This window comes from Sander vitreus, chromosome 20, assembly GCF_031162955.1.
Source record: "Sander vitreus isolate 19-12246 chromosome 20, sanVit1, whole genome shotgun sequence".
NCBI lineage: Eukaryota > Metazoa > Chordata > Actinopteri > Perciformes > Percidae > Sander > Sander vitreus.
This window is the reverse complement of record NC_135874.1, coordinates 3,631,381-3,655,154: the sequence shown is the minus strand read 5'-3', so window position 1 is coordinate 3,655,154 and position 23,774 is coordinate 3,631,381. Positions and strand designations below refer to the sequence as shown.

Below are 23,774 nucleotides of genomic sequence, written 5' to 3'. Positions count from 1 at the left end.
CCGACAGACTTACAGACTGTTATGACTTCTTAATGTAGGCTACTGTAGCGGTTGTGTCATATTTTGTATCCCCATCAATCCAACCCTCTCCCCTTCCTGGGCACACTGGCATCATGTTTTTTTTTTTATTTTTTTTTTTACTTTTTATCTTTTACTGTAATGGTGATGTGGTTTAGGGGAAGCAATACAAAATATGCATTTAAACGTTAAAGATATATCTTTAATGACATAAGTTACAGTACATACAGTAGTCACAAAATATGCATTTAAACCCAAACGTTTGATGACATATGTTAGTCACAGCTCGTTTATATTATTTTTTGTAAGAAACAAATAAACATATATACAGCGAATGTAAGCACTAACGATTGAAAAATAATTTAGAAAAGTCGTTAAATGATGTCAAAACAGACGGGAGACACCGGGGTCAGCTACTTCCTACGGTTTGGTTTTTTGAAAGGACCGGTTGGAGCCTCGCTCTGCTCCCGACCAATCGGAAGTGAGTATTTTTCGCGCTGGTTGGCCGGAGAGTTTGAGTTTCCCGCAAGCTTTTGATTCGACTTGAATGAAATCCTTCGCTTTACAGGATGAATGCGGACATTTTCCCCCTTTAACGACCGAGAGGAGATTCAACAGGTAAATACAAAGAAACGGTCTTTCATGTTATTGTCAACCCTGGGTCTATTAACCGGTATTAGTTTTTCGCAAGTACACTTTTTCGCCCCGACCATCCATTTTAACAAGAGGGGACCCGCTTACTAGCTGGCTGTGCTAACGTTAGTGCAATTTGACTTGGCTTCAATGGTACTCTGGTTAGCTTAAGCTAGCACCGTTAGCATTTTTGAAACGAGCTGTCATGGCGCCTACAAATTGAGAATATCGGTGAAACAATAGCCAAACAGTTTAAACACACTACCGCAATCATCCAGCCTTACGCTCGTTTATTTATTCACGTATTTGCTTTAATCGAGTAACGTTTGCGTAGTTTGCAGAACTAACCTGCGTTTAGCTTCTGGGTGGCGGCTTTGACTATTTGCTGGAATGCGGCGTAATGGCTGACTGTAGCAATGACAGAGATGCGGTTGTAACGTTACGGTATATGGGGAAATGCTTGTCCATGGCTGGGATCCGTGAGATTCCCACATCGTGGCTTCCGCTTCAGATTATAGTCGGAGCCCTTTTCGTGCATGACATGATAGTGAAACCTCTGTCTAAAGATGCTATTTTACGGTGGCCGTCAGAACACTTGACGTTATTGGTTAACTTTAAAATGACTAAGCGATTGTTAAAAACGCTTGCGTTATTGACGTTACTGTAACGTACTGTTAACTAGACAGTCATCTTGTTGTTACATTACAACTAGTGTTAAGATAATTGATGTTATCTTGACATTTAAACTACAATGTAAAAGGTTTAGCTTTTAACTGAAGTGGCATACAGTTATTCGCACTCTAATAGCATATTACTCCGAGTTGTCAGCTGCTTCCATTTCCGCGGCTTTTCTATCCGGCGATGCGGTGGTTACGCTGCACAGCTAGCCACCCACTTATTGGGCATTCGCTGCATGCGAGAGAACCTGGAGCCAGCCTCCTACATTCGCCACACCGCTTTTCCACAGACTGCAGCTAGTAGCTATCTTAGTCCGTTTTCAGGAGAGAGCCAACTTAAAATTGTAGCGGTAAGAGGTTTTCCACCAGCGCTGTGTTTTTTGTTCGTATGCATGGATGTAATCGAGAAAGGGTTTGACTTGACCCAATTTACATTAGTTGTGATCAAAGTAAAGGTCTGGATATAATTGAGACATTGGTATTCCTTTACTATACAGAGGTATTGTTGCATTCGACATTTGGTCAATCTAGTCGCTCGACTTTAATTTTAAAAACTACGCGGCTAGAACATTCCGTGACAGGTGCCGTTTTTTTCTGTCGCCTCCAAGCTCTCTGTTCATGCTCTGCTGGAGCAAGTGAGTGCCATTTTGTAAAATGTGTAACGTTATGCTCATAGGATTCCCATCCCAGAATGCCATTCTTACAAATTGCCAAAATGAAGAGCACGGAAAAAATAATTGCATGATGTGTTAATGTTTTGTGATGGAACCTGTGGAATAAGAAGTTTCTGTCCTGTCCTGTCCTGTAGCTCAGTGAGCCTGGAGGGGGTTAGTTGGGATGGACAGCAAAGGTAGCTCCCTGCCTTCAATGCCTGAACCAGCCAACCCGATCAGCATGAAGCAGCCACCAGAGTCCCTCAGTGTACGGAAAGGTGGCGGGGACATGAGCAGTGACCCTGCTTTACTAATGGACAAAGCTGCTGCCCAGCTGGCCGCCACGCTGCAAGACGGTGCCCTTCAGAAGATGGCTGGCCACAGTCATAACAACCACAGCCACGAGAGGCTCAAAGACCTCACCTCCCGTGTGCTGAATGGGGACCAAGACGCGCTGCCTAAGCTTTGTGCCCCAGAGCCACCTATGCTTAAGGGTGCTGAAGCCCCTGCTACCAATGGCACCCATCAGCACAACTGCACTCCTGATACTGAACATGAACTGAAGGTGACGATACCCCAGGTGGTCGAGCAGCGGCTGTTTGAGCCATGCTGTGCCAATGGGACGAGTTTGGCTACAGCCGCCGAAGGTACTATATCTGGACCAGAGAAGAGAAAGGACTCTAAGAAAAGGAGGGGGGGACCTCACAATCCAAACCTCAGTTCCTCTGTCATCCCCGTGGAGCCACTGGACCACACAAATGCTGTAGATGGAACAGGAGCAGCTGATGAGGTTTTGCTTTTATTCCTACTTTTTAAGGAGAAGAAGGATCAATATTTTTGTCTGAGGCAAATATAAAAACTACAATATGTCTAGCTAATACTGGTTTAGAGACACAAGTACACATGTACATTTGACCAAACGGTACCAGGCCTCCAATGGACAGTTGAGTACACAGTGAATATTGACTTACAGATAAAGTGTGTTTGATCTGGGGACATTCAACAATTTTCTCACATACCTTGGGGAAATTGTTGCTCGATATAAAGTAAATAAGATTTCCACATAGGCTTAAAAATGTGGGGAATTGATAGAAAATTTGCGCGTCTTTAAACCTAAATGCACAGCTGAGAGAGTTTGACCCAATGTATTGTATGTATAATTGTAGGCCAATACTTGCCGGTGTGAAATGCAGGTAGTGATGCATATGTGTCTGAAAGGAAGGAAAAGGTGTTGGAATTTGGTTTAGTTTTTATTTTAATCTATTGATTAACTGATGTGAGTTCAGTTTATTTATGGAAGGGGACAGTGCAGATTAATAAAACGCATGATTTCCCATGGGTTAAAAAAAGCCAGAATAAGCCAAAAGGCTATTTTTCATCTGTAGTCCCCTGCCTTCGATGTTAAAAAAGGCTTTTTAAAATACAAAAAACAAAAAAAAGACAACACAAGCAAAACAAAACTTAGCATAAAGCGTCACAGAGACAGAAAACAACAAGACAAAGTACAACACATAACTTAGCATAAAACAAGACAACAGAAAAATATACAACATGTGTTTAACTGTCTGATGTGGTTTGGGATGACCCTCTGATGGACCAGGCTGACTGACTAAAAGAACTTTTCCGCAGCAGAATAACAGTCTCCTCTTGAGGATCCCCTTGAAAGATGTAACTTCTTTCTCTTCTCCAGTCTGATCTCATCCCAGAGTTGACGCAGGAGGATACAGAAGACTCCCCTCTGCTGATCCGGTTTTCTGTTGGTGATTTGGTTTGGACCAAGGTGTCAGGATACCCCTGGTGGCCTTGCATGGTGACCACAGACCCGGAATTCAACAATCACATCAAACCGAAACAGAAAGGTGAGATACGGTCTCACCACCTGCATCAATTTAACTTTGCTTTAAGTGATGGGTTTAAAAGTTAGTCTCTTTTTATACCATTATTTATTTGTATTTTATGTTTATTTTTTTTCTTTCTTGTTTGCTTTTTTTTTTAGCTGTCAACAGCAGGTCGGGCCTCCTTTACCATGTGCAGTATTTTGGAGACGCCCCCGAGAGGGGCTACATCTTTGAGAAAAACATGGTGTCCTTCACTGGGGAGGATCAATACCAGGAGCTTAGCCAGGGCAAGAAACCGCCAGCCTCCCGTGTCATCCACAAAAAGGTAAATCAGCTTCTTCTCCGAAGTGACGGCCGTACGTATCGGCCCGTAGAGAATGTGGTTTTCTGTTGTTTGAGAAGACTTGGCTCAGAAGCCTTGCAACATTAAAACATTGCACTTCCTTAAAAATAATTATACAAAGTTCTCTCATCATGACATTTTTAGAAAGTTGAAGTGCATGCCAAATGAAAAATCAGGCAATTTCCTAATCCTCAAGCCCATTATGTAAGCAGCTAGCCTAGTTGTACTTTAGTCCATTTTCCCAATGTCAACGAGAAAGGAATCATGTTTACAAAACACAAATCAGTGCAGGTCTTTTTTGCCATGGTTGTTATCAAGGCTTTTCCTACACAACTGTCACATGCTGCTAATCAAGTATGTAATCTTAGTTTTAGATATTGGCCAATGTGTAAAAACAAGTATTTTGTTTTTATAATGGCATTGTCTTGGTAGCAACATGTGTTCTCTGGTTGAAAACAATGGTTAAACATTACTACTGCGCTCTGTCTTTTGTAACTTGTTGTATAACTTTGCAATTGTCTCCCTATGCCATGCAGACAGCTCCCTCTGTGCCCCTTAAACTCCAGGCTCAGTGGAACATGGGCATCATTCAGGCCAAGGAGGCCTTCAGCATGTCCCTGGATGAGCGCGTGGTGAACTTCACATTTCTGTATGATGATGACGGGCCTCATCTGAACCCCTGCATCCTGGAGAAGTTGAAGCCACAGCAGAAGAGTAACGAGATGGACCAGGAAACCGAGTCTAGACTTAGCCCAGATCTCCACTCCCCGCTGGTGGGCCCTACCAACGAGCCCACAGCCGCCCCTCAGTCCCAAGACAGCACTTCAACCGGGAAAAAGACCCAAACATCCACAACAAAACTCAACTGGCAAAGAAGGGGCAAAGGCCATCTGAATAATTTTCTCTCGAAAAAGCAATTGAACAACACAGTTTCTTCAAAAGAAATGCTTCATCTGCTGCCGACCTCACAGGTTAGGATAGCTCACTAAAATGTATGATCAGGAGAAGGCTTGTGTTGTGCATCATTTGTAGTTCTTTTCGTGCAGACACAGGATCGAAGTGAGATGTGGCTAGATGCTACTGTACATACAGGAGGAACATGCCAAGTCCATTCAAAGAGTGGTCGAATAGTTCCCAGTGAATATCAAATAGTATCTTTAGCTTGAAATGCCCATTGCTACATTTAATACTTACTAATTTGGTTCCTTCTTCATAGGATCTCACCACTTCTGCACCAGATCTACAAGCTGAATCAGTCATAGCTCAGAAGAAAAAGAGGAGGCCCAGACAGGCGCAGTCCTCCACAAAGACGGTGAGGAGAAGGAAAAAAACTGCAACGGACAACACTTCTGACCCTGGGAAGAAAAGGAAATCAAAGCTGGTTTCTTCGACAGACAATATTGCTGAAGCAATCTCACTTCCAGTTTCGCTTCCAGGTTGGTTGAATGAAAGTTGAAACCCAGGCTGGGTGGTTAAATTTGGCCTTGGCTGGTATGTGTTTACCAGAGCTGTGGAATCTCCTGCTTTAAATTGCCACATGTGGCTAGTAAAATAGCAAAGTGGTTGGGTTATTGTGGAATGTATCATTTTTGTGAACAGTATATTTAAGAATGTCCCCTCCCGATTGTATAAAGAGGGTTCATTTTCGTTGTGGGACTGCTAAAACCAAGTAAGCAGTTTATCCTTGATAGCACTGAAACTTAGAAATGCAGAGAATTCATCCACCATGCTGTTTGATAGTGTTGCTTTTAATGTGTTCACATACACCAAAATCTCATTTGTACAGATCACATTGCCATTGGGTGCAGATTACTATTTATAAAGCATAGCAAAAGTTTAAAATGATACTTGGTAGAAGTACTAAAACCAACAACTAATACTAATAATCCTTAATCTGTTAATCAATAAACATTGATTTACATATGTAGCTTTATTAATTGATTTTTCTTTCTAAAGAGCCTTTTGTTGTTGTAGTTTACAAAGTGAAGAACAGGCGAAAAAAATTTCTCATCCAAGTAAACAAATGTAGGAGAATGAGACATTTCTTCCTTAAGCTGTGTCTGGCAATTTCTTTTTTCCTTTTTTTTATATTTTCTTTAGCCCACTTAGGTACTTGGCACGTTGTGGGAGAAAGCTTTTGAACTTCATCATCAAGCTAGTCTAAAAGCTGCCTGAAAATATTGTTTGCAGGGTGTTTGATCTTTTTTTTGTGCGTTTTTGTTTTTAGTCAAGAGGCAGCGAAAGAAGACCTCTGAACGGCCACCAACAGACGCTACGGCAGATAAGGTTCAGCAGCCTAAAAAGAGACGTAAAACGAGCAAAGATGCTGCGAAACAGGTGAGGTTTCCATCAGGTGCAGTGTTATTTCAGACCCAGACCTGCCCCTGTTCTTGCAAAGTAATTGCTGGCATTGAGGAGGACCTCGCTGTGGAGACTTTGTCTTTTATTTGCTGAGTAAGCTACTAACAAAAACAATGTTTACGATGATGCGTCACTACTAAAATAGATGGTAAGCACTTTGCAATAAGATGTTGACTTTATTGTGTTTTCACATCCACAAACCTTACCAGGCCTCGACTTCAGAAGGAACAGACAAAAAGCAAAGGAGGAGGAAGAAAGCTGACAAAGACGCAACGGAAACCAAGAAGAGACTAACCAAGTCGAAAGCTCTCCTCACTGGTAAACCATCCTGTTACTGTTCTGTATTGAAGAATAGCATCGCTTTCTTCTGTTTCTCTTCTAAATTCACATCTGAAACATCTGTCATTTGTACTTTTGTCATATTTCAAACATCTTTTTTCTTTTTACAGATGTCCAAGGCGCAGAGAAACCAAAGCGTAGGAGGAAAAGGAAGCAGGATGGAGAGAACCAGGCCACGTCCCCCAAGGCAAAGAAGAGGCGGACCTCCCCGTGTCCTGATCCCGAGGTATGTCTGAAGGAGCCGCGAACAGGTTAAATCGTTATTTTGCAGTTTGATGTTGCTGCGATTATTTTATTCTTGAACCTGCCCAGTATTATTACTAGGGCTGTCAATCGATTAAAATATTTAATCTTGATTAATCCCATGATTGTTCAGAGTTAACTCGCAGTTAATCACACATCTTCTACCTGTTCTAAATTTACTTTGAAAGGGATATTTCTCAAGTTTTTAATAGGGATGCACCGAAACGACTTTTTCAGTCCCGATACCGATGCCAGGGCTTTGTGTATCTGTCGATACCAGATACTGATCCGATACCGTTGTTTAATTCATAATAAACTGTATACCTTTTGCACCTTATGCCTTCCTTCCACCATGTGGAAGAGACTAAAGGCACCAGACTTTCCTAACTAAACATTACTTTCCTAACTAAGACAAAATAACATAGATGTAATGTATTGAATTCTTATTTGTTATTTAAAAAACAATTGTGCATTCAAATATAAAATATAATGTAATCAAACTTCTTAAAATAAATTTAAATAAATAACAATAATGGGCCTTTATATAGGTTTATAATGGCTTATTCTACTGTCAGGAGTACATAGAATATCACAAACATTTAATGTCATCATGTTTACTAAAAGCTTTGATTACTAAAGGGTTTGCTTGACTCATCAACATTATACAATAACGTTAATATGAAGGAGAATCCATGAAACCGTTACAGAATCTAAACAATTTTTTTTTCCTGCAAAGAGGTAAAATAAACTCAAATCGAATGAATACACATACAAACAACTAGGTAAGTTAGGTTGTAGTGTGGTTGTAGTGCGTGACTGAACGTAGCTCCGCTGTCAGCCTCCTTCGCTGTTTGAATGATGTTAGCAGGTTGGCGGACATATTTCATCCAGGCAAGGCATCTTAAATCCAGTGTTTTAATCATTGCTCTGAACCCGTCTTTCTCAACGGTCTGTAGCGGGACCGTAGCTGAATTGCGTTCATAATGTTGCTCCGCTGCATGCTTGAAGTGACACGTCTTTAACGTTAGCACTGTAACGTTAGCACGGCCGAGTAACGTTAGCGCGACGGGAGACAACAGTGGCTAAATTATGTCCGATTTTTTTTTAGAAACAAAAAAACCTTGTAACAACAGACGGTTCCTCTCTTGAGCATACGTTGTTCTGGTGTATCTCCGGTCTTTCTTCATCCTCTAACTTTCTTCTCTGTTCTTGAATGTGCAGTAGCGACCGGAGCCTCTCCCAGCTTAACAGACTGTTATGCTACCTGGCCAGCTAGCAGCGATAATGTTACCCAACATGCCGTTCGGCAGTGTAGCTACATCTGTAAATGTAAAATTATTAGTGTTAGAAACTGTTTAAGTCACAAATTGTTATGTGCTATGGTGTTTTATCCTTTTAAATAAAGTTAGTTGTGGGTTATTAATGGTTGTGTTATAAAGTTACTACCATGCGTGAGAAGGGTACGCAGTTAACATGGGTCCCAGTGCTGCGACTGAGGGGGGGAAAAAAACAAAAAACTGGATCGGCCCGTGGATCTGTTCATTTTTCCGATCCCCGATCCAGCTATTTTGTCAATATCGGGGCCGATATCCGATCTTAATATCGGATCGGTGCACCCCTAGTTTTTAATGCTCTTATCTGCATGTGAGACAAATATTCTTGCTCTATGTAGATGTTTATTATTATTGCAACAATGACAATGACTGTCTAGAATATTCTCCAGAAAAACCTCAAAGGTACTGTACGCTCAAAATATTTGCTGAAAAAGCATAATATGGCAAACTCAAGCCCATCAAGCTACAACAGATGGGCACGTTGACCTGAATGGAACACTACTTGGTAGTACTGACACAATGTAGTGTCCCACTTTACACTTAGAACGGTAGCAGCTCAACACAAAACAATGGAGCTCGTGCATTACAGCAACAGACTCACTGTACATTGGTCAGCTAAATGTAACTGTCATTGTGTTTAATAATAAAGGCTCACAAAACATTCCCTTTTACTAAGTGGAATGGCTTGGTGGAGGCTATGTGCTCCAACGCTAGTTGCCTGGCAGTCATGTTCTGTGCACTAACAGCGGTCAGTGTTCTGACTTTATGTTCAAGTCCCACTGTCTGGCTACTTGCAGAAAGTGCTCGGCGCACGCGTCAGCCTAATGCCCCTCCTCTATCTTCAGAACAGTCGAAGCATGCGACCGAAGTTCCCACTGCGGGTCAGAATAATGTGCTGTGACCCCGAGGTAACTGATTACTGAGAGAAATCTCCGGTGAGTGCAGCGCATGGATGCAGCGCCGCATCGCCTTCTGATTTCCTAAACTACTGATCGGCTCGGGGGACCACGTTACAGAATGCGCGTTTGTCAATAGCGTGTCAGAAAATGTAGTGCCGTTAAATGGACCTTGCGTTAACTTGTAATGAATGCGTTCATTTTGACAGCCCTAACCAGCCTATTTATTTTCAAATCAAAGTACAGGGCCATTTTCCCCTTATGGCAGTTTTGATTGTTAATTAGTTTCCTTTGTCACTCGGGTCTGTTGAAAAGTAATGGATTTTAGGTGATTGTTAATCGCTCTGCAGATGGTGTGAATGTATGGCTATAGAATTGTTATGAATCGCAATTGTCTAATTTATCCGAAATTCACCACACGTCTGCTGCAGGGCTCTGGGAGTGAAGGACGCCCTGAATCTCCGAGTGACAGCTTAGACGGGACGAAGAAGGGCGAACGGAAGAAAGAGTTTGTCTGCCAGGTAGGTCTTCCGCTTACAAATTTTACTTTTCTTATTTTGTAAAAGTGGCATCACCTGCTTGTTTTTTAAATACAATATATCAGGGTGAAGTGTTTCACATAACCGAGCATGCTGGATCACACATTCTTGTATAATCTGTGTAATATAGACATGTTTTCTAAATTTCAAATGTTTTTGGTTTCTCACACGTCCCAATTAACGTCTCTAGTTCTCCTGATTACCATGTCATTCTCTGATCTTTTATTCTGATCGCATGCACCAAAACGTCTCAATCTTATGTCATATATTTTGATCTGTGTATTTGTTTTTCCTGCAGATGTGTGAGCAGGCTGGCGAGGACTTGGTGCCCTGTGAAGGCCAGTGTTGTGGGATGTTTCACCTCCACTGTCTGGGCCTGTCACTCAAACCTGACGAGAAGCTTCTGTGTCAGGAGTGCAGCACAGGTTAGAAGTTCACACATGTCCAGGGAACAACGTTTGGTCAGTTATAAGTGACCTCTTGCTTTCAACTTTCAGTTGTTGACTGTAATATAAAAGTCTAAGCAAGTCCCTTTTTAATCATACCTAAAAATTACTTTTGTTAGGAAGTCATCTATTTTTTTTTTTTTCTTCTCTAATCTATGAATGTTATATCTTCAATATAATCATGTTATTTGGTTTTCTCTGACCAAATGTCAAAACCACAAGGTTTTTATTTAGTTATTCACTTTACAATAATATAAATGTGATTAAAAGCAGTTTTCGTTACATTTCTTTTAAAAAAATTTTTATTGTAAAGGCTGTAACCAATGACTATTTTGGAATTTTTTTTTTTAATATAAATTACTTTTGACTCATGCCTAATTGTTATTGCTTTTTGAAACCGTAACATGACAGGAATGTATTATGAGGGGTTTAACTCAGACAGACAGAGTAAGTTGGTAGTAGTTGCATCCGTAAGGTTTTTGCTAGAACTAGGGTTGGGTACCGAAACGGGCACCTTATTTCGGTGCCAATTAAATGCCTGCGCTGCTCTCTGGTGCTCCGTGATAACAGAAGCAATGTTTGTAATTACTACTGTCAATTTCTTCCCTCCTTTTTGATTCTCTTCGTGTTTCTCCTCTCAGGAATTCACTCGTGTTTCAGCTGTAAGCAGTCGGACGGCGCGGTGCGTCGCTGCCACGTCCCGCACTGCGGCAAGTTTTACCACGAGGCGTGCATCCGCCTCAACCCCCTCACTGTGTTTGACAACAGGGGCTTCCGCTGTCCGCTCCACACCTGCCTGAGCTGCCACTACGGCTGCCGCACCAAGCAGAAGTCCACCAAAGGTGAGGCTCTGCAGCACTAGAGATTAGGGGTGCAACGGATCACAAAACTCACGGTTTTGGGTTACGGATTCGATCAATTTTCGGATCAGCACAAAAAAAGGGGGGAAATGTATTTCACACTATTATTATGGTTAAACTTTGCAATTCATTTACTGTTGAAATTCTGTTACATTTTAGGGGTGCTTAAACTGAGATTTCAGTTAAATCCTGTGTGTGTGTCAACTGTATTTTAATAACTAAAGGATCATCATTATCAGGCAGCACCATCCTGACCTTTGTTACCAAATTTCAGAATAGATCTGTTATGTATAAAAAAAGGACATGATTTTGATAATGTTAAATGACCAAAAGTTTCTGACTGTTACTGTAAATCATTTGAACCTCACAGTTAAAAGCATGACATTTACAGATAAAAACTAGCTGAAGGAAAATGAATTTGTTTGGAGAAAGGGGTCTCCAACTACAGCCAGGCCGCATTTTGATGAAAAATGAAAAGAAATCCTGCATTTTTGCTTTCTCTATTTAGGATACATATTACCTAGTGAGCATTTCATTTGGTGGCCGTGAAAACGAGGCACTGATTTAAATATGATGCAGCCCCCCTTCATACAGTTTGTGACAGACAGGACCAGTTTCCCTAAACAGAATCAGCCTAGTGTTGTAGACTTAAAGCAAAACCGTTCAACAGCACTTATCTACAGCAGGCATTTTTGGTCACTTGTACTTGTCCGAGTGATGTAACTCTATCTAATCTGGTGTCCCTCTCACTCTGCGTACTGCAGGTAGGTTGATGCGTTGCCTGCGCTGCCCTGTCGCCTACCACGTCGGTGACCTGTGTGTTGCCGCCGGCAGTGAGATGATCACCAACGCCGCCATTATCTGCACCAACCACTTCAACGCCAAGAAGGGCTACAGCCACCACAGTCATGTCAACGTCAGCTGGTGCTTCGTCTGCTCTAAAGGTTTGCTACTTCTCTTATCAACATGGAGTGTGTGATCATTTCTTTTGTCTACTTAGCCAGTCTGCATTTTAAAGGAACAAGCTGACTTATTGGGACTTTGTCTTATTCCCCGTAACCCCCAGAGTTAGATAAGTCCAGACATACCCTTCTCATCTCCGTGCGTGTCGTAACTCTATCCGACACACCCACCGCTAGCCTAGCTTAGCACAGATCCTGGAGGTAACCGGCTCCATCTAGCCTACTGCTCCCAATAAGTGACAAAATAATGCCAACATGTTCCTATTTACATGTTGTGATTTGTGTAGTCACAGCGTGTACAAATAACAAGGTCACATGAGACACAGCCGTCTTCTAACCGTATATATACTGGGAACTATATTCTCAGAAGGCGAAGCACTGCTACTTGGGCGGAGTGATTAGCGCAACACCTGAAAAGTCCCATGGCACTGTGTCAAACTCAAGGCCCGCGGGCCAAATCCGGCCCCTTGCAGGTTTTGATCCGGCCACGCATATCAATTAAGGTTCATAATAAATGTTGGCCCGCCTAGTTTTTTCGCTTTTTCAATTTTTTGCCACTTTTTCGTAAGGTTTTTGTCACTTTTACCGACGCATTTGACACATTTTTTCAATGTTTTTGCCCCTTTTTGAAGTTGTCTTTTGGCACGTTTGTTTCTCTGCTTTTTTCAACCTTTTTTGTTGCTTTTTTCTTCGATGGCTAAGTTACTTTTTGGGGGCTTTATGTCGACCAAGCTGTAAGTGAAAAGACTATATGAGACATGCAATAATACAGTAAAATATGTTTGACTTCTTCTATTAAATAAAGCATGTCAATAAACTACATGTCTGGCCCTTGATGTGATTCTTAGTTTCCAGTGTGGCTCTTAGTGAAGTTGAGTTTGACACCCCTGGTATACATACTGGGAACTATATTCTCAGAAGGCGAAGCACTGCTACTTGTGCGGAGTGATTTGCGCGCAGCACCTGAGAAGCCCCGTGGTGAGGAGCCGAGAGTAACAACGGTGCTTTTCAGGTGTTGCGCTAATCACTCCGCCCAAGTAGCAGTGCTTCGCCTTCTGAGAATATAGTTCCCAGTATATATACGGTTAGAAGATGGCTGTGTCTCATGTGACCTTGTTATTTGTACATGCTGTGACTATACAAATCACAACATGTAAACAGGAACATGTTGGCCTTATTTTGTCACTTATTGGGAGCAGTAGGCTAGATGGAGCCGGTTACCTCCAGGACCTGTGCTAAGCTAGGCTAGCGCTGGGTGTGTCGGATAGAGTTACAACACGCACTGAGATGAGAAGGGTATGTGTGGACTTGTCTAACTCTGGGGGATACGGGGAATAAGCTGAAGTCCCAATAAGTCGGCGTGTTCCTTTAAGGATCACTTAAAGGATCTTTCGTGCTGTTAAAAAAACTAATTCCAGCTGTATAATGGAAGGTTTTGTACTAAACTTCACTTTAACATCCTTTAAACATGAGTAGTTTTCATCTTTGGCTTCGGCTTTTAAAATCTAGCCTTTTCTAGAAATGACAGCATTATGCCGGTAGTAGGGTAAACCGCTTCTCCTGCACTTGTTTAAATCTTAGTATGCATTTCTTTTCTTCCTCTTTGTGCTCGGCTTGTCTGCATTTTTTGTGGCTGGATTGATTTCCAAGTTTAGGGAATTCAGATCACAACCAGACCTCTCCTCTCGTTGACTTTGAACTAAAACCATTGTGAGAAAAATCTGTCTTGTGTGTCCAAACCCTTCTTTATGAGGTTTCCCTCAGGCTATTGTTAAGCAGAGGTGATATGCCACACAGATCCTGACGCATGGGATCAGTTAAGTTTGTATATGTCAGCAAAAAAAAAAAATGGCTGCAATATGCTGCACCGCCACTAATGTTTTCCTGAAAGTTTATTAAATAAAACAAAAATTGTATTCATTTTTTTGTTATGTTAGTGGAGGGGGTCTTTATTTCAAGCTAAGTGGCTGGAGACCCTTCTTTTAATATGATGTAATAGCGCTACAGAGAGTAGGGCAAATGTTCTAGAGCAAAACAAAAATAATTAGCATCTCCTTAGTCTATAAAGGGTAATAAGGAAATCATTTTGGCACTCAAACTGCACTGGAGCTGTACAAGGGCGGGTGTGGAGCTGTCAATCACTCATTCAGTACTGCTACTGAAAATCAGGAAATGCTGAACAGCAGGAGTCCTGAGCATCCTTTTTTCTTAGTTGCGCTCACAGCCAGTTTTACAGAGGTGGCTGTAAGTTCATGTGCGAGTTATTTTCTGAGTTTGTGCAAGATGATACTGAAACCCAGAAAGCAAGCCAGCTGTAGAAATGTCAAGCTTGGAATGACAAATAAGTAAAAATGTTGGTATCAAAATGAATACTAACTTTATGATTTTTGTCATCAATGCAAAATCCAGTAAAAATGCCTTGAACCACTGCACTAGCCTCCCACCCCCTGTATCATCTTTGCTTCAGCACCAAAATACACAGAACAGCAGTGTCTGTAGGTAAATTGAGTGGTTATGTGGCAGGTTTTTGGGCTGCTAGTCGGACTAAACGCTCCCATTGTATTGTGCTCGTTTAATCACCCTCTCACAGATAACTGTAAATGGGAACTCTCTCTGCAGCTTTGATGCTTTAATACGGCACCAATTAAACTAAACGTTTTTAAATTGATCTTGTGTTGCAGGAGGCCAGCTGCTGTGCTGTGAGTCTTGTCCTGCAGCTTTTCACCCCGACTGCCTGAACATCGCTATGCCTGATGGGAGCTGGTTCTGCAATGACTGCCGGGCCGGAAAGAAACCCAAATACAGAGACATCATCTGGGTCAAACTGGGAACATACAGGTCAGAGAAACTGATCCCTAATTCAGCACCGTTGCATTTTCTATCTTTTAAAATGTAACCCAAATGGCTGTGTTTCTTCTTGTTCTCTATTGTGACCTAGACTCTGAATAAATAACTTACACCTGCTACCGGCCTTTTTCCTTCTTCAGGTGGTGGCCTGCAGAGATCCACCACCCCAGAAACATCCCCACCAACATCCAGCACCTTCGCCACGAGATCGGAGAGTTCCCAGTCTTCTTCTTCGGCTCCAAGGACTACTTCTGGACTCACCAGGGTCGGGTGTTTCCATACATGGAGGGAGACCGGGGCAGCAAGTACCAGAGGACCGGCATTGGCAAAGTCTTCAAAACTGGTGACGATCTAAACTAGGAATACACTTTTTAGGCCATTTCCGTAACCCATGAATAAGTCATTAAATCTCATGAAAGTTGTTCAGAAGATGTTTCCGTAGTTGAGATGGAATGTAATGAGCATCTACATTGTTTTGTTTCCTCAGCGCTGCTGGAGGCTGAAGTTCGATTCAAGGAGATAAAAATTAAACGAGAGGCCAAGGAAGCGCAAGAGAACAGCCGCAAGCCACCCCCATATAAATTCATCAAGGTGTGAAATCTAAAAGTGTGCATCTCTTCGTTCAAATGCTTTTTTTAAAGTGAATACATGTGAAGAGTTTACTCTATTTACATTGCTTTCAATCCTTCCAGAATAGATCCTCCTTTCATGATATTGCTGTGTCCTTTTTCTTCTTATTTTGTTTATGTTCTCCTCCTTTTCAGGTCAACAAACCCTTCGGCAGGGTTCAGGTCTACACCGCAGACATTTCTGAGATCCCCAAGTGTAACTGCAAGCCGACAGATGAAAGGCCGTGCGGCTTTGAGTCCGAGTGTCTCAACCGCATGCTGCAGTACGAGTGCCACCCTCAGGTGTGTCCCAACGGGGAGCGCTGCTGTAACCAGGACTTCACCAAACGTCTCTACCCAGAGACCAAGATCATCAAGACCCCAGGCAAGGGCTGGGGCCTGATCTCTCTGCGGGACATCAAGAAGGTAAAATGGTCTTTTAGTGGGATCAGCCAATGTGTCATGCAAATGTACATAATATCAGAAAAGATTCATCCCATTGAAAGTCGTACTGAAAAGCTGAAGACTTATAATCAGGGTAGATAAAAACATTGGTTATGTTTTTTGCATGAGCACAGGAAGATTTTACAAAATCAGTAATAATTTCTGGTATTTTTTGTTTTTGTGCAAATCCATGTTTTAGTCACTTGGAATTAGATCAGCCAGTCCAATTATTGGCTCGTTGCCGGTACATCAGCAAACATGTCAGCTGATTAATGACAAGGAATTGAATAACAGAAAAGCCAAAGCTATGTTTATTTTTTGAAACGTTGTCACTATTCTATCATGTGTCTATTGGAGTTGATTTAAAAAAACAAATTTAAGGAAACCTTATTAAAAATGTTAGGGGTTCTGTAAAGACAGTTTAAAATCGGCCGATTTATATTGTTATCCACATTGTTTTAAACTCTTGAATATCTGCCTCTAAATTCCTGTATGGGTCGGGCTATACCTCAAATGTTGTACTTGAGGAGATATTTCTGCTGTTTCAAAGAAGGTTAAATCTGCCTTTTTGGCAGCTCAGCGACAGGCGCCTGAGTTGCAGGAAAGTAAGGATCAGGCTTGTACACAGTGTCGTTTTCACTTTGACATTAAATGGTCTTTTTGTAAATCACACCTTCCAAGGGGTGTGGATAGTGTTTTTAAAGGCACTGTAGCCAATACCCAGATGGTCCTGTGGATCAGCTCGGGACTAGTATCAAGACATTGCTGGTCTGTTTCTCAAACAGGGTGAGTTTGTAAACGAGTACATTGGAGAGCTGATAGACGAGGAGGAGTGCAGGGCGAGGATCAAATACGCCCAGGAGAATAATATCACGGATTTCTACATGCTCACCATCGACAAGGTTAGTGGCCAACCAAAAGTTGGAGGTACTTTTTTGCTCAGCGGGGTGTCCAGGTGCTGTTTTCTCAGCAGCAGTACCACTTCCTCTGTGAGCGAGAGAAACACAATGGTATTGCATTGGGAATGTTGCACCATAGGTAACTGTAACATTACAGTAGTCAATACTACAAATCTTCCTCAGCTACAGCTGAATCCTATACATGGATCTGTTAAAGCTAATGATATAAATAATATAATAAAGTGACAAAATGCTAATTAGGTATGTAGTGCTACATACTGTAAATTGTAATGTTGGTACAATAAAATGGGAATATAATGCACAAATGATAAAAGCTATAAGTTCATTTAGAGGCACTTACTCAAAATTGTCGTCTTTGTCTTTTTAAGGACCGGATCATTGACGCCGGTCCGAAAGGAAACTACTCTCGCTTCATGAACCACAGCTGTCAGCCCAACTGTGAGACGCAGAAGTGGACGGTGAACGGCGACACACGGGTCGGCCTGTTCGCTGTCTGTGACATCCCAGCAGGTGAGACAACTTGGAAACGAGACCTTTTTAGAGCCTTATCTGCACATTCCTTTCACAACAACAAAATAAGTAGCTTGAGATGGACACCTAATCGTATAACCCAATATGTTTTCCTAAAATGTTTTTGTATTTCAGGGACTGAGCTGACATTTAATTACAACCTGGACTGCCTTGGGAATGAGAAGACCGTTTGTCGCTGCGGTGCTCCCAACTGCAGCGGTTTTCTTGGTGATCGGCCTAAGGTGAGCTTTCTAATCAGAGCTGTTGGTTTATTAAAGGAACACGCCGACTTATTGGGACTTTAGCTTATTCACCGTATCCCCCAGAGTTGGATAAGTCCATACACACCCTTCTCATCTCCGTGCGTGTCGCAACTCTGTCTGACGCCACCACCGCTAGCCTATCTTAGCACAGATCCAGTCAGTCTGGTGAGTTCAGAAAATGACATCACATTACTGTAATGCAGCCCTTAAAACCAGGAAAAGACTAAACTTGTGTCATATTACGATATCCAAAATCTAAGGCAATACCTAGCCTCCCATATCGATGTCGATATAATATCGATATATTGTCCAGCTCTAGCATTAGTGGATTCGGCAGCATGTTTTGAGTGGATCCATTTTCTGTCTTGTAATATTTTATAGAATTTGTATGCATTGGTTGCCTTCTAAAATACCAATAAATAGACGTATCAAAAAAATATATATAATATTGGAAATCCATAGGCATTTATCAAATGAATCCCAACTTGGTGTCTCCTTTGCAGAACTCAAACGGTCAAACGGCTGAGCCAAAAGGGAAGAGGTTGAAGAGAAAGTATAAAAGGAGGAAAACCGAAGGAAAGAAGTCTGATGATGATTGTTTCCGCTGTGGGGACGGAGGGCAGCTGGTGCTCTGTGGCAAGAAGACCTGCACCAAAGCTTATCACCTCTCCTGCCTCAACCTCACCAAGAGACCTTTCGGTAAGAAACCCCCGAAATACCACGCTGCAGCAGCTAATATGCTTCAGCCCAGTGTAGTATCACAGATATTCACCACATTCAACGGGAAGGAGCTTTTGTGCTCTTGTGTTTATTTGTTCCTGTCTGCCTCCATACGTGTAAAGACCCGTTGGGTCTCTTGAAACTATAAACATACTATAAAAATGCAAGTTATTGTAGATTTTTATCGATTATCAATAAGAAACAGAAAAAAACTCCTGTTAACCCAACCCATCTGGCTGACATAAAACACGCGCAAAGATTTTCAAATCGTTTTTAAATTTCGAATCAAAGTATTTAAATTTATTTTCTACATAACTTGCAGTTATTGTGGTTATTATTGTGACTGAGTAAGCAAATGTTTACTCACTACTAATGCATGTTTCAAAGGGCTTTCTAAAACATTTCATACAAAACAATAGCCACTTTTGTTTGTAAAGACATATCACAACCTTTAAATGTGTAAAATGTTGTACTATGGTTGGTGCAACCTAGGGTTGGGTATGGGTTGGGTTTATTCCGATACCTGTGCTAAAGTGATACTTTTAAAAAGGTGCCGGCACCTAAACGGTACAAGAAGAGCACAAACTGACAGTCGGCGACATTTAAAGAACAGCTTGTTTATTGCTAATGCAATATGGTCAAAATTAAATGATTTATTAATAATGTAATAGCTTATAAAAATAACATATTTCACCAGTTAATTGCTGTTAAACGACAAAAACAGCCACTAGATCGGAAGTTTTTTTTATATAAATAAATAAATGTACTGGACAATAGGAATATTACAGTTCAGGAAGTGTACATAGATAATACATGAACTCAAGGTATCTCCTCTCATTGCCCTTTTTTTCTGTCCCTTCTATATCTCGCCAACATTTCAGTACTATTTGACAAGAACAAGGGATGTAAAGGTTATAGCATATTTACCACATAAGGATTTGTCAGATGGAAAAAGGGTATTTTACAATAACTTTGAATGCACCACGAGGCTTACAAGTTTCAAGTGAACGCACCGTCTGTGTTGTTTTTCCGACAACCGAAACAGAAGACTGTTGGACGTCCTGCTGTTGGAGTCCTCTACAATGGAAAAACAGTCAGACTTTACACGTTTAACGTTAGCTGTCAGCGTTTTAACCGTGTTTAATCCAGCTACTAGCTAATGCTAGGCTAACGTTACCTGCTGCCAAGTGTAGTGTTAACTAGTGTCACCTGATAGATGCCTCTGTTGCCTGTAACGTCCGTTTCGGAGCATCGGGCATTTCAGTGGCACCGAAATCCGCATTGCTATCCGGTCCGGTAGGTACCGGTCGTTTAGGCACTGGTGCCGTATTAGCACCGGGTCTCGGTGCCCAGTCCTAGTGCAACCTGCTGCTCACCAAGTCAATTTCTTTTTTGTAAAGTTTATTTATATTTAAAGAGACTCATACTCCTTTTTAAAGCGTCATATTTGTACTCTTGGGGTCTACTAGAATAGGTTTACATGCTTTGATGTTCAAAAAACATTGTTTCTCATACAGCCCATTGCACAAAAAACTATATAACAAACTAAAAGATGGGAAAAATCCAAATAAGCATAATACAAGGTTTGGGTATGTCTCTGTAGATATAAGAAGTATAACCTTTTCATTACATTTTTCAGGAGTTTAATTTCTTAAGAGAGCTTTATTTCTGCAGTGTTTTAAGTTTATTTCACCCCCCCCATTTTGACGTCTTCTAAACTTTGTGTCCGTATCCCTGCAGGCCGCTGGGACTGCCCCTGGCATCACTGTGACGTCTGTGGCAAAAACTCGGAGGCTTTCTGTCAGCTCTGCCCCAACTCCTTTTGCAATGCTCACCAGGAGGGGGCGCTGCGTCCCTGGCCCCCCACAGGACAGCTGTGCTGCCAGGAGCACGACGAGCCGGAGGGAACGGACAACCGGGATCGGGACCTCAACTTGGAGACTAACGCGACGCCAGCGGCCGCCTCTACTGCCACCGCTGGCGCCCGGCTCCCTAAAGGCTCCAGGAAGGCAGCAGCCGGGGCCAAAACAAAAGGCTCCAAGAGGAAAGCAGCAGAGGCCTAACAGTGACCTTTGACCTCTCAGAGCCATAAGACCAAACTAGACTCTGACGCCTGCCCCCCCCCCCCCCCCGTTCATGGACAAATATAAACCCCACGTAATAAAGTCTCCAAGACGGCAAAAATAAAGGCACTGTACATCTTCATCAGGGAAAGCCGCTGATGGCTCACACGCTTGGCAGCGGCCTCTAGCTCAGAGCTCAAATATTTTTCTATTTTTAAACATTTTCAGGTTTATTTTTTACTTGTCTGCACTGAGCCGAGCCATCTGTGGTAAAGCACAACGCAGAGCGAGCGCAGGTCAGAAAACTTCAGCTAGTGGATTTCTACTCTTATTCTTCCACCAACCAAACTGCGTTTTTCATTTTTAGTTTGGTCTTTTTCATGTTTATTTTTATTTTTTTATTGTTGTTGGTTTCTGCAGAAAAGAAAGTGAACCAGCTGGAAGTAAACTTGAGCAGCAGTGTCACCGTCTGCTAACTTGAATCCCACCCCCCCCCCCCCCTCCCCCTCCGTCGCTCCACACGGAGGACCTGGAACAGCAGATTTTTATAGCTATATCATATCTATATATGTTTATATCAAAGACCAAAATTATGATTACTGGAATAGTTTAAGACATCAAACAGGTTGCCAAATGGATTGTTTTTATTTTTATATATAGTATATATATGCCAGATGTAATATGGAAACACCAAGACACTATGGATAGGCCTCAGATGACCTCTTTACTTCCGTTTTGTAGCCATAGGTTACATTTAACTGTAGACATTTGTTTGCTATTTTACAACCTGTTTTGTTTTAGCTCAGTTTTTGCTGTAGATTCATAATGATTTTTTTTTTTTTTTAGATAATTTTTTTTGGGCTTTTTGCATCTTTAATGGCAGGACAGCTAGTTGAGAAAGGGGAGGGAGAGAGAGGGGGAAGACATGCAGGAAATCGTCACGGGTCGGATTCAAACCCTGGACCTCTGCGTCGAGGCATAAGCCTCGAAGTATATGTGCGCCTGCTCTACCCGCTGAGCCAACCAGGCCACTTCAAAAAGATATTTTTTGGTTTGTTTTTGGTATCAGGATGCTGAACCTTTTTATCTCCCTGCCTGTCCAGAGAACGAGGTGAGCGCTCTGAAACTGCCGTCTGACATGAAAACACTACTGGGAGGTTTTAAGTCTTTACTGCTCTCTGCTAAACCAGATAAATGAAGGAATACTTATTCTTTTCTGGGAGGTTTTCTTAGTTTAGTTTGGAGTCCTAACCTTTTTTAAGGTGCTTTTTTTTATTTTTCCTCTGATGTATCTGAAATCGAAGGTACAAAGACTGAAGTTTAAATAATACACATTCAGCTGATTCACATTTTGAAACCTTTTCGGTGTCAACCGGCCTGGCTTTTTATCAGTGATAAACTCATTGAGTAGTTGTAGCTGAGGTTTTAAAAGGACAGACCTCAAATATTTTAATCCTCCGAGGGTTTTTAGCCTCAGAACTGCATCATGCTTGTCGTTTAATACTTCAAAACTGGCCAACGTATTGGTCAGATTCTCCTTTTTTGTAATTGGCACGAGGCATCTCAAAGGAGGGTTAAGAAACTGGTAGTACATTTTAGGACATGTCGGACTGTGTGGTCCGTGAGCTCCAGTGGTAGCTCCATGGTAGTTTGTAAGGCTCGGCGCTACATTTATAGACTTTGCTTAGCTTAGTTTTACTGATTTTGAAATGTCCTAAAATGGCCACCACACTAGGCGTTTTGAAACCATTTCAGATGCCCGTTGGTTCCGGTGAAAAGATGCATGTTGGGTAAGCAAAAAGGCAACAGGAGAAAAAACAAGGGCTGGCCTTCTTTTCTTTGTGGTACCAGGTTAACGGTGATTGTCTCACATTTCATATTTAAAGGTGCTGTAGCAAGATCCAGGACTTAGCCAAAAAATGTGAACATCGACAACTTCTCAGTCCCTCCCCCCTTTCCGCTAAAGCCCAAAACGGTCTCCTAAGCCCCTCCCCCCACAAGGGAGAATGAATGCGTGTGCATGAGCAGTGATTGACACGCAGTTAGACACCCCCCCTCCCCCTAGCCCTGATTGGTGCATCTGAACAGGGAGCTGTGGGTTTTTGCAAATCTCACTACAGGCTGTAAGTGGAGACAGAGGAGCTGGATTTAATTTTTTTTTATTACCTGCTTCATGTAGTTCTACTGGAACATAGGGTCAGTTTCAGCAGATATGACAGAAAGTTAGTTTTATAAGGCTTACCTACTGCTCCTTTAAGTCTGCATTAAGGGCACACAATATTTTGGCAGTCTCTGTTTTAGGCCAGTTAATGAGGTGTTTTTTTTTTTTTTTTTTTTTTTTTCTGCAACTCTGAGGCTACAGACATTTATTCCCATTTAACTTCATATCTGACATTGACTAAAAAAAATGCTTAAACGGTTTCATCTTAAGCTTAATCTGAATATTTTCTCCTCAGCCGACTATTTTATCTCAAAGCCGAGATCTGTTTTTTTTTTTTTTTTTTTAAAACATCTTCAATGTCCCAGATTTCAGTTGTAGAGACCATTTTTAGAACTGCACCTTTTTTTTTTCCAGGGCGTGTAAATGGGACATGTCCAGAGGCGTAGAAAGTCTCGCACGAGTATTTTTTACTTTGTATGTATCCTAACCTTGACTTGTGTTGAGTGAATGTAGTCCAGCCAGTTATTTTTTTGTAAGCACTGTAATTCCCTGTAGAGCTGAGGTGTAATGTGTGCGTAGGGGTTTCATTCTGTAACTACTGTCATAGTAAACCAGAGACTAATATGTACATAATGTATAAGTGGTAATAGTGATGCATCTATTGTAAATATACAATTTCTGACATTGTATGTTTTTTGTTTTTGTTTTCTTGATGCAGTGCTGAAACACTTTTGTGCAGGATCTCACGTCTGTTGAATCGTGCAATAAAAAGTGACCAAACATGCATCTACTGTCTGCACTGCTGGACTTTTGTTATCATCAATCACTGATTATTATTATTTTTTTTTTATATATCTATCTCTTGCTACAGTGTTAACGGTCATAGTATAGTTGGAAAAGTGGGAATGGTTTTATTTTGTATGAATTTAATTTAAAAGTTAAATAACACCACTAATGTAAAAAAGATATTTAATTAAGTTTTTTTTTTTATAAAAGCTAACGCTAAACTGAATTCTTGGCTTAAAAAGTTCAATAATGCCGAAGGATGTAGAACAGTGTACGGTTTGAATTTATTTTCTAGAAAGTATGTGTACAT

At 41.5% G+C, this 23,774-nt stretch overlaps 1 protein-coding gene across 1 annotated transcript; it reads left to right on the top strand.

Moving 5' to 3' along the window:
- The first annotated feature begins 511 nt into the window (after nucleotides 1–511).
- On the top strand, nucleotides 512–21,564 carry nsd2 (nuclear receptor binding SET domain protein 2). Its single transcript, XM_078277822.1, has 22 exons — nucleotides 512–636; nucleotides 2,137–2,771; nucleotides 3,672–3,840; nucleotides 3,978–4,144; nucleotides 4,699–5,133; nucleotides 5,379–5,598; nucleotides 6,390–6,499; nucleotides 6,733–6,841; nucleotides 6,973–7,088; nucleotides 9,767–9,856; nucleotides 10,173–10,299; nucleotides 10,962–11,162; nucleotides 11,945–12,124; nucleotides 14,824–14,980; nucleotides 15,130–15,332; nucleotides 15,477–15,580; nucleotides 15,754–16,023; nucleotides 16,827–16,943; nucleotides 17,330–17,471; nucleotides 17,607–17,713; nucleotides 18,238–18,433; nucleotides 20,195–21,564. Exons 2-22 carry the CDS (start codon nucleotides 2,166–2,168, stop codon nucleotides 20,515–20,517), a joined length of 4,149 nt encoding a protein of 1,382 aa, XP_078133948.1. The 5' UTR covers nucleotides 512–636; nucleotides 2,137–2,165; the 3' UTR covers nucleotides 20,518–21,564.
- Nucleotides 21,565–23,774: the final 2,210 nt, after the last annotated feature.